The 12,186-nt window shown below is 35.1% G+C and overlaps 1 protein-coding gene across 1 annotated transcript; it reads right to left on the bottom strand.

Moving 5' to 3' along the window:
• Positions 1-1,753: 1,753 nt before the first annotated feature.
• On the bottom strand, positions 1,754-11,875 carry LOC123523450 (centromere protein W-like). The gene is made up of 3 exons (XM_045301124.2): positions 11,729-11,875; positions 6,218-6,331; positions 1,754-4,679 (listed from the first exon to the last, which is right to left on the bottom strand). The coding sequence occupies exons 1-3, from the start codon at positions 11,813-11,815 to the stop codon at positions 4,653-4,655; spliced, it is 228 nt and encodes a 75-aa protein (XP_045157059.2). The 5' UTR covers positions 11,816-11,875; the 3' UTR covers positions 1,754-4,652.
• Positions 11,876-12,186: the final 311 nt, after the last annotated feature.

The following is a 12,186-nucleotide window of genomic DNA, read 5'->3' as shown; positions in this document are numbered from 1 at the left end:
GTGACTGCCGTTGATGTGGAACAATTTCTCTAAGTTTGGATCAAATCTCTTCTGTAATAACAGAGATGTGGCGAAAATGTGTCAAAAATAACTTTAAACTAGATACTTTTGTAGAAAAGCGCATTTATCCCCCAATGCATAGTAGTAATAGGCAAGAAGTGTGATGGTTGGCTGCAAAAGGGATCCTCTACTCGGCATGTCGAATTATCCCACATAGTTTCAACATTCAGTCCTAGTGTTAAGTTATTAATTGGAAACAGTTTTCCATGTTCTGTCACTTGCGACCTTGACCTCTGATCTAGTGACGCCAAAATCAATGGGGGTCATCTACTCTGCATGTCCAATCATTCTATGAAGTTTCAATATTCAAAGTATAGTGGTTCTCAAGTTATTGATGGGAAAGAGTTTTCCATGCTCAGACTCCTGTGACCTTGAGTGAGTGAGTTAGATTTTACGGCAAACCAACACAAAAAGGCCATATATCGCCAACCTGTGACCTTGACCTTTGCTCACATGACCCCAAAAATGATAAGGTCATCTACTCTAAATCCTAGCATTCTATGAAGTTTGAAGGTTTTGTGTCAAATGGTTCTCAATTTATTGATCGGAACCCCTTTTTCATGTTCAGGTCTCTGTGACCTTGAACTTTAATCAAGTGACCCAAAAATCAAAAGGGGTCATTTGCTGTATATGTCAAATCATCCTATGAAGTTTCGACATTCTAGGTCAAGTGGTTCTCAAGTTATTGATTAGAAACGGTTTTCCATGTTCATGACCCTGTGACCTTGACCTTTGATCTAGTAACCTCAAAAATAATAGGGGTCATCTACTCTGTAAGCTCTATCACCCTATAAGCCCTACGAAGTTAGAAGTTCTAGGTCAAATGGTTCTCCAGTTATTGATAAAATGTGACCGACAGATGGCCCCTGTGACCTTGAACTTTGATGGAGTTGCCCCTAAAAACTACAGGGGTCATCTGCTAGGTAAGTCTTATCACCCTATGAAGTTGGAAGGTTCTTGGTAAAATGGTTCTCAAGATACTGATCGGAAATGGATTTCCATGTTCTGGTCCCTGTCACCTTAACCTTTAATAAATAGAGTGATCCAAAAATCAAAAGATCATCTACTCTGCATGTCCAATCATCCTACATTCTGTATAAAGTTTCAACATCCTTGGTCAACTGATACTCAAGTTATTGATTGGAAATGGTTTTCCATGTGACCTTGACCTTTATCATAAATCTAAGTGTAAAGGGGGCATAATTCATGAATAACTGGTGCCAGAGTTATCAACCTTTTGTCATATGATGCGAGTGATGATGTGGAAAACCTATTTAACATAACATATTTAACAGAATGAGTCAAATCCGTTAAGTAGTAACAGGTAGAGTTAAAGTGCATCAAAACTTTAATTAAAAAGGGGGATAATACACAAAATATTGGTGCAGAAGTTTTGGCCCTTGAGTAATACGATGTGGGTGATAATGCGATATAACTAAAGTTTGTGAAGAAAATCCATGAAGTATTAACAGATATAAAGTGAAAGTGCATCAAAACTTTTAACAAAGCTTTGGATGCAGAACAGATGCGGACACTGGCGCTGGGTTGAGTTGGATAGCTGTCCATATACTTCGTACATAATAAACTATTATCTGATGGAAGTACAAAATCATACATAAACTCCACTAATGCTACTGAGCTTGGATTGAAAGAAAGAACTGACTGTTTGTGTAAATGCTGAATGGAAGACAACTTTTGAAACAATTCCCATAAAGATTTACTAAACAAGATACAAATCAAAACATGAATCTTTGACAATACAAGACTTATACAAGTTTAAAAAGGCTGTTCAGCATCTTCTGACAAAAATTTAGGGTGATTTTAAACAAAACTTTGGGCTAAAATTAGGAATTTGCTACTATTTCTTAGATATTTTTGGGATAAAATTAAGAATGTTTACTAAAATATAGACATTCAGAATTCAATCTCCCTTATCCAGTCACAGCTAATAACAGACTGAACCCACAGAACCACTGGTCAGTTGTCTATAAACTGGATAAAACTGCTTGCAGTGAATAAGAAGACCTATAAAACTACATTTTAACATATTAAGCATGAAGTACTAATCAAACTTCAATAGTATGTTGAAAAACAAATATTAAGAGGGGAAAATAGGGCATTTTTAAGAATTCCTTTTAATTTTTCTTTTTTTTTAGAAATTTTAGCAATACTGAAAAAAGCAGGAAAAAGTAGAAATTTTAGGGATGCTGATAAGCCTTAAGTTATTATTTCGCTAGTGGTTTATCACGTTCAGAAATCATAAATAAATGTTTCAACAACTATTAAAAATCTGTTTCCCGAGCCATTCACACCAGCTCAAAAGCCACAATAGCATAGTATATGCAATTGAATGGAAGTTATCAGCTATCACTACTGGTCCACTAGGTCAATATGTATGCAAGAAAATATATGTAACAACACAAAATTGAATAACCATCAAAGGCTTCAATATATCTATAAGCAAAGCAACAATTGGATGTAATTACCCAGAGTACAAACAAGAGCTGTCACAGGAGACAGTGCGCTTGACTATTTCGATGCTTGATAGTGAAACTGGGCACATCTGAGGAAAAACTGGAACTATCACAGGAGAGTTTAATGACTCTAATGGTGGATGGATATTGCACAATAGCTTGAGTCATGTTAAAAATATAAAGTTATAAGAGAGGTACAGATAAAGTGTACCAAAACTAGCTAGGGCTGTAACGATACATTCGATTAAATCGAATACAGTTTTGTCTGAATTGTATTCGTTATTCGCTATGTCCTGAACCGAATATTTACGGATATAAATAAAAACTGCATAATCCATACTAAAATTACTTGAATTGATCTAAAACACAGGAAAGCTACCAAAAATGCTCCCGTTTCATAGCGCATTTCGCATTAATTATTCGTTTTCTTTGTATTTCCCCACCCACAACAGTAGACAAATATTTTCACGTGTGTTTTTTGTTTTACTTTTGAACAGTAGTAGTTCACAATCACAGTGTTTTAAGTACCAAGTAAGTACTATAATCTTGTCAGCAGACTGTAATCTATTGTTGGCAAAAGCCACATACTGTTCGGTGACCTTTTTGTATAGAATTTGTATTCATGAATAAAATATTCGTATTTATCACCCTGTATTAGTGATGCGTATCATATTCGCCCCTTAGTGTATTCGTTACAGCCCTAACCAAAACACTATATAAGTATATTCTAAGCAGAAAAGGGGCATAATTCATAAAATATTGGTGGAAGAGTTTTGCATCTTGTGTCATATGATGTGGAACAACTACTTCAAGTTTGAATCAACTGCATTTCATAATAACTTGAGATATAGTGAAAATACATCAAACTTAACCTTATATTCTAAGTACAAGGGGCATAATTCATGAAAAATTGGTGCCACAGTTATGCACCTTGTGTCACATGATGTGGGTGATAAGGTGGAACAATATTTTATGTTTGAATCAAGCCCATTTAGTAATAACTGAGATAGAGTGAAAGTGTACCAAACTGAAATTCTAATTCTAAGTAAAGAGGGAGGTAATTCATGAAATGTTGGTGCCAGAGTTATGTCCCTTGTGGGTGATGATGTTGAACAACTATTTTAAGTTTGAATCAAATCCATTTAGTAATAACTGAGATACAGTGGAAGTGCATCAAAACTTTAACATGAAATTCAAGGTAAAAAGGCAGGATAATTCATTAAATATTGGTACCAGAGTTATGTGCCTTGTGTCATATCATGTGGGAGATGATGTGGAACAACTACTTTCAGTTTGAATCCAATCGATTTAGGAATAATTGAGATAGAGTGAAAGTGCATCAAAACTTTAACCTGAAAAACTAAAAAAAATGGGGATAATTAATGAAATATTGGTGTGAGAGTTTTGGCCCTTGTGTCATATGATGTGAGTGATGATGGGGAATAACTATTTTAAGTTTAAAGCAAATTCATCAAGTAATTACAGAGATATGGAGAAAAAAGAGAAAGTGTAAAAAACTTGATTAGGTGGGGGACCCGGAAAGACGCCGACCCCAGGGTGAGTAGAATAGCTCTCCATATACTTCGTATAGTCAAGCTAAAAATTAGCTTTTTTACAGTGTTTTTTTTTTTAAAGTGATACAACAGATTTTAATCATGCTTGATTACGTACGGCAACCTGGCTATTTTTCTAGTACAAATGTAATTAATTCAATTGAAGAAGATGTACACAATTCTACTTCACCAAATCAGAAATATTGTTAAATGCAACTATTTTTTGCTGTCCTTAATTAGCTTCCTATCTCTTCATCTAAATACATGTCTTCAATTGCCATGCAGATTCCTCATTTTTTTTAATAATTTAATTCTTCTAATGATATGCCTCGGCAACTGTAGTCCAACCTGCAGACATCTCTCTATTAGTATAATACAGAATAGTGTTGGATCAAAGTCACATTGTAAACGACAGCTGTAGATTCAGTAGCAGAACCAAAAGGAAGTTGTTCAACACAGTATTAACAACGGCAGTTTTTAATGTTCAACAATTCAACAGTTGCAGTTCACACTGACTTTTCACTATTGCACTTTTCCCCGCATGGTAATGTGTCCAGCAAAATGTTCAGCCTCGGATACCACCAAGGATAGTCTGCAAATATAAAAGGGAACAACAAATTATTAAATACTTCTCGCAGAAACTATTCGCACATGTAATGTTTATTGATTACTTAACTTTTTTAAGGTACAGTAGTTCTGCATGCTTGGATCAAAAGATTTTTTTTATGCTGTGAATTTGAATCTTTCTCTTATACCGTAACTGAAATGCATTCTTGTAAAGACCATTAATGTTTAAATATTTTCAAAGACCGTCTGACAGATTTCTCAGTACTGCCTAACTTTATCATTCCCTATTGATATATATCTGTTGGATCTGACATCACACTGTAAAAATAATTATTGACCAAATGAAACTAATGAACAATAGATTTTTCAGATTCAACTCATCGCACTGACTGTCGTACATTTTGTTGTTCCATTCACAGGACAGTACAGCACAAACAAATTAACGTAACCCTTTTCATGCTGGACACGACTGATTCTGCCTTTGCAGCCAGTGTAGATCAAGATCTGCACTTTTTCCCATTCAGTCAGTATCTTTTTGGTAAGCACCCCTTTTAAAGAGTTAATAGTACTATCCAAATTAAAAGGTGGACATCCAGATTGAAAGATGGACAAGTTCATTATATAAACTTAGTAGGGTAAGGATTAAAATCCAAGTACAGAAATGATGATTTAGAGATATCCGTTTGCTTACATTTAATTTAGTGTTCATATTCTTTGACACCGTTGAAACAAAGCGGAATACTTTGAAACAATCTTAATTAACTGTTCTCCTTCAGCTCCAAAGCTTATGGTTTCCATGAACGCAATATTCTCAATGATTAAAATAGTCTTGGACTAATAGCAAATGATAATTTGTTATGAAAGCGGTATTTATTTTATTTGTAAAGTGTATGTTTTTTTAAATCGTGAAAGAGTAATTTCAAAACTGCAAAGTAGCCGAATCTTGGCATCGGCTGTATAGATGTAGAGAACAAATAAAACCCCTGTAGTACAGTACCCTGTGACCTTGTGTGAAGTGATGTGCAATGGAATAACTATTTTACATTTTGTAAGTCTGAGTCAAATAGTAGTACTCATATCAAGGAATTGAGTGAAAATTGACTGAGCAAAGTTTTAACCTGAAATTCTAAGTATTAAGGGGGCATTAAATCTATGAAACGGTGCAAGAGTTATGAACTTCGTGTCATCTGATGTGACTGATGATGTAGAACGACTATTTTAAATTTTGAAGCCAAATCCATCATGTTATAACAGAGATAAAGTGAAAGCGCATAAAAGCTTGAACAAAGGTGCGGACGCCAACACTGCACTGAGTAGGATAGCTCTCCATATACGTTGTATATATTAAAGTTGAAAATCCTTCAAGGGAGGTGAAATGCAAAGTAGACACAATTTTGTGACACATAAATGGGCAGATAACTGGACTAAAAGCAATTTATATATCTCTCCTAAATGTTTATAAGATCTTAACTGGACAAAAATAAATATCTCTCTCAAAATGTTATCAAATCTCTAGCTAGTTTTGAAATTTGAGTAGCCGTATTGGGTTCCAGAGTGTGTTACCTTAGCTGCATTACGGACATGATTCTCTCTGATTACAGCAGATTTGTCTTGTTTAGCATTATCAGCAGCCAGTCTTGCAAGTCTCTTGAGAAACATCTCATAGTTCAGCCATGCCTACAAATAAATACATAATCCAAATTTATTGTTTAAATAAGATCTTGATATTTATGATTTAAGATAGTGGATCTGTAATGACAATTGTTAAGTTCCGTTTAATTGTTTTCTTCGTATATGATTTCGGCATTTTACGGTTGATATCGAAGTCATTGCTGGTATGAATTACATTTATGGCAAAAGAATGCCAAAATAACAGACAGAATTGTGAAATTACACTGAAATTGCCAAAAAACTATTAAGGGTCCACTACCTTAAGCAACATAATTTTTAAAGAAATTTATGTGAATGTACATGTAGGACAAAGTCCCACTGTTCAACTGACTGTTGACTTAAACAAAGGCTGATAAATCCCTCCTTAGATTATCTTTTATCCCTTTTGCAGTGAGCTAGTCACAGTTGTAAAAATTGCAGTCTGATGTGCAATGCTACATGTGTTAGTGTGTCTACTTTGATTTTAAAAGTCCATTAAAACTTTGGCAAACTCCAAAATCAAACATTAGCCCGACTTGAAGATGCAAAATACCTTGCTGCCAACATCAGTCATGACCATAGCTTGAATACATAGGTATGTATCAAGAGTCCCAACAAATGCTTACAGCAAACTGGGTTTCCTCACATCACTGCCTTACATAACACAGCTAGAATATGGGTCATTAGTGTGGTCAACACACACACATAGATCAACAAATACAAGCAAGAAATGGTCCAGTGGCTAATAATCAGATGAGTTAACTTAAACAAGAGCACCATCTGCGGGTGCTATCGCTCGTCTGCAAGTGCTGGACAATATGTAAGGAAAGAGTAACAGTTCAAATTTTTTAAGTACAAAAAGGGCCATAATTCCAGGGATCAAATTAGCAGGGACCCAGTAGCCCATGGCCCCTAGATTTTGGGCTGGGCCCCTAAATTGTTGGAGAAAATGCCCATATACCTAATGTTAAACATTTGTTTTTAACAGTCTGGGCCCCTAAATAAAAATAGCTAGTTTATATCCCTGAATTCTGACAAAATGCAGGTTAGAGTTATGGTTCTTGGCCTACACAGTCCCCTAATCTGACAGGATTATCAAGTGTGCAAAGTGTCAAAGCTGTAGCTCTTATAGTTTTTGAGAAAAGGTGACCTAAACAAAAATTTTAACCAAAAGACTCAGATTTTCTAAGTACAAAAAGGGCCATAATTCTGACAAAATGCAAATCAGAGTTAAAAGTGTGAAAAGTTTCAAAGCTGTAGCTCTTATAGCTTTAGAGAAAAGGTGGGCCTAAACAAAAAATTTAACAAACGCCGACACAGACGATCAAGTGAAGACAATACCCCGTAGATGTTTTTAAAAAAAAAATCTGACAAGCTAAAAATTGCTATTAGTCAAGTATAACATACATGCAAAGAGCTATAAAATTAAATAGATCGGCAGCTTGAAAGACATATAGTGCAAATCTTGCCAACATCACGTGGGAACTGAATGAGATCTCGTTTTACCGATACATGTATGAAACAGACAGCAGAAGGATAACAAGAGCTGTCACAGGAGACGGCGCGCTCGACTGTTTTGATGCTGGATAGCGAAACTGGGCACATTTGATGAAGCTGGAGCTGTCACTTGGGTGTTTAATGACTCCAACATGGATGAAATATTGGATAATAGCTTGAGTCTGTGTCAAAAGTATTAAGTATCAAGAGAGATAAGGATCAAGTGTATCAAAACATAAAATATTAAGTATAATTCTTAGCAAAAAGGGGGAATCATTCATGAAATATTGGTGCAACAGTGATGCACCTTGTGTCATGTTGAATCAAATCCATTTTTTAATAACTTGAGATATAGTGAAAATGCATCAAAATTAACCTTTAAATCTAAGTAAAAGGGGCATAATTCATGAAAAATTGGTGCCAGAGTTATGGACCTTGTGTCATTTGATGTGGGTGATAAGGTGGAACAACTATTTTGAGTTTGAATCAAATCCATTCAGTAATAACTGAGTGAGACTGAGAGTGAACGTGCATCAAAACTTTAACCTGAATAATTGAGATAAAGTGAAAGTGCACCAAAACTTTAACCTGAAATTCTAAGTAAAAAGGGGGATAAATCATGAAATATTGGTGCCAGAGTTATGACCCTTGTGCCATATGATGTGGGTGATGATGTTGAACAACTATTTTAAGTTTGAATCAAATCCATTTAGTAATAACTGAGATAAAGAGAAAGTGCACCAAAACTTTAACCTGAAATTCTAAGTAAAAAGGGGGGATAATTCATGAAATATTGGCGCCAGAGTTATGAACCTTGTGCCATATGATGTGGGTGATGATGAGGAACAACTATTTTAAGTTTGAAGTAAATCCATCAAGTAATAACAAAGATAAAGTGCATCAAAACGTTAACTAAGATGCGGACGTGGAAGGACGCCGACGCCAGGTAGAGTAGGATAGCTCTCCATACTTTATATAGTCGAGCTAAAAATTTGTGTTCTGAAAAACTTTCTATCAGATTGTTTGTTTATAATGATAATGGTGTTTTTAATGTCATTAAATTAGTATTTTCTACACAGGGAAGGAATGAATTTATAACTGGAAGTCTGAGAAATCAACAGCTGATGTCATTTGGAAACTGGACCAGATTCGGTTTATTACATGCAGGCCGTATCGCCAGTGTATTACTTCAAGAGTAATCAAATCGGCAAAGGTTTCAATCAGACAACGCGCTGACACAAGCTTACGCGAGATTAACTCCTGTTGCCATTCTGTGTATTTTATACTTCCTTGGTACAAGTCAAGTTTTGCAGAACACTCTCGACTGGAGTATCATTGAGAACAAATATTTAGCCTCCAAACCTATCAAGTTCTACAATATATATCATCACCATGTTGCAACTTCCCTCCCTGAATACTTGGAAGCTCCAAAGAGCTAAATAAATACTTCTTTGGAAGCTCCAGCCAGGTTAACCCCTTAGTCTGTCTCAAAAAGTATATATATATATACGCAAAGAAGTATAAAATACATTTATTTTTATAGCTCTTTGGGCTAGAATGCACTGGTACGCACTTCTTGCTAGGATTGTAAAATATATGTCAGTTCACATTATTTAAAGTACTCTTCTTTTTTTTTGCAAATGGTCAAATACTAACTTACACTTATGTGGTTGTATTTTATTTGTAGTTCTAAGCATTTAAATGGCTGCTTAGTCATGACATTTGCACAGCGGCTGACAGCCATGTCGTTTCTTAGTAATGCAGAACTTTGTCATTTTTTTCAATTTCAAAAAGCTTTTATCTCAGAAATGAGTGCCAGTATGAAAATTACACAGGAACTGAAAGATACATGCGTATGATGTTGTTGGCATAACGGTACATCTATTTGGTCATATCTTTTTGGCTGAAAAATGACAGAGCGTGAAACGAAGATCGATTATCATGAAATGCAGCACTGTTGTCGTTGAATTGTTTACCTTCAAAATGTATGCTGGATTTATTTTTGGGTTCTGGTCTGTCTATTGATTGTTTTTTTTTGTCATATATAGCATCTTTATTGACAAAACAAATCAGGGGTGTAAAATTCCACTCGCCCGCTCGCATTGGCGAGTTAAAGTATGGATAGGACGAGTGGATCTCGCTGTATACTCGACCGATCGGGCGAGTGGTTTTTACGTTGTAGCTTTAATGAAATTTAGAAATTACATCTTGAAAAACCTCAACAAACTTTGAGATAGTTCAGTTGCTACTTCGACTGGAATTTACCCGCGAATCGTAAAGATATCAAAACGTCATGCCAGTAATTTTCCATTCCGAGAGCACGTGCGACCTATCGTAGTATCAAATTCACATCTCCGTTACTTTTGTTTATCGACACGTACACAAAAAACGTGCGTAGTGCATTCATTTTTTAACATTATCGCTTCAGTTTTTCAACATCGCTTGAGAAGTAATACAAATTGAAATCTACTAAGAGTTCAATAAAATATCGACGGAAATATAAGCAAATTTGTATGAAAACGGTGGAATTTTCATATAATCATTTGTTAAATTTAATTTCAAACAGCGCGATCTTAATTACTGATTTCTTTCTAAGAGAAAATACGTGATACATACTATGGGCATAAAATGCAGACTTTTGACCAGAAAGAACAAAAAACAGAATTAAAATATCTTAAATAATGAAGGTTTATTTTCATTTTCTAAAAATGACTGAGCGTGAAACGAAGATCGATCATCATGAAATGCAGCACTGTTGTCGTTGAATTGTATACCTTCAAAATCAGGGGTCCTGAAATATTTTCAGAGTCTACTTGTCCACGGACAAGTTGGGCCCACAAATCCACTTGTCCGTACCAAAGAAGAACTTGTCCGTACTTTTTAGTTTAAAAAGGAAAGGATCAGCATTATCATTACTAAATAAACAAATAATACAAAGATACACTTCTGTTGACTTCTATTTTGACTGATATAAAGTTTTTATGTTATGACTAGAACCATCCATTTGAAAATATGTTATAACTAGCGAGCTAAGTGACTAGAACATCCGCTTGAAAATATATGTTATGACTAGCAAGCTAAGTGACTAGAACATCCACTTGAAAATATGTTATGACTAGCAAGTTTAGTGAGTAGAGAATAATTAAGAACACTTGAACACATGCCATTGACAAAAATAATCTCAGTATGCCTAGAATTTCTACCCTGGTCCCATAACATTCACTGAATACTGCACCAGTTGGTCTTTCAGGGGTCCTGAAATAAGCTGTCAGAGTTGTTAAATGTCAAAACAATCGACTGGAACAATTAAGCCACAAATTTTGGCTACTAAACTTTTTTACATAGCGCCAACCTAGCTCATCGATTTTCTGAAAATCAAAAATGAAAGTAGATAACGGGAAACCCCAGACTGGCACTCATTTTCAACTTCACGGTATAATTTTCCAATAATGATCAGTAAATGTAGTAAACCAGTCCACGTGTCTATAAATGGCTGCATACATTTTTGTTTTGATAATTTAAGGGTCATAAATGATCACAAACAGATTAGATATTGCCTTTAGGCATGCGGAAATCACAGATGACGCCGATTAGTTTCGTTTTCAATAAATGTTTACCACGGAAATTTTACTTGTCCCCGGACAAGCCAGCTTCTAAAAACTGCTTGTCCGGACCGAGGAATCCACGAATCGGACAACTCGGACAGCTTATTTCAGGACCCCTGAAAATGTATGCTGGATTTATTTTTGGGTTCTGGTCTGTCTACTGATTGTTTTTTTTATCATATATAGCATCTTTATTGACAAAACAAATGTGCTGAATGCCTATGTAAGGGAGTAGATCGATAGATTGATCTAATCTTCAAAAAAGTAAGCTTCGCGAAATAGAATGACAATTTAACAAATTGATCGCTAAAAGTTGAATTACCATTGAATGTATTTTCGGAAGTGATGCTGCGTCGAATCTATTTTTCAAACTTGATTTCAATTTGGTTGCTGGTATTTTATTTAACATTTTGTTAACGCTGGAAAATCAAAATATCCGCCAACAGCATCTGCGTCATTAAGCGCTTCATAACACGCGATTCGTACTCAAAGATGTTCGTAATATTAGGTTGAACACCACTAAATCTGACCGGGTTTGAAATACGGCTAGACACGAAGCGTCAAGAAGGTTTATTTTCATTTTCTAATTATTCTTTCACTTCAAGTAAAAATAATATGATTTAAGACTGAACTTTTAAACATGATGCCGTTGAAAAAAGTAGAAAAATAATCACCATACTTTCTTATTATAATCACGCAACCGAATTGTGCATTTGCAGTTTTCTTGTAGCTATCTGGCCAGGCATGACGATTAGATTTATGAGGAAAAATAAAAACGAT

This window comes from Mercenaria mercenaria, chromosome 3 (genome assembly GCF_021730395.1).
Source record: "Mercenaria mercenaria strain notata chromosome 3, MADL_Memer_1, whole genome shotgun sequence".
NCBI lineage: Eukaryota > Metazoa > Mollusca > Bivalvia > Venerida > Veneridae > Mercenaria > Mercenaria mercenaria.
The sequence above is the reverse complement of the archived record's forward strand: the minus strand, read 5'-3'. Positions and strand labels throughout refer to the sequence as shown.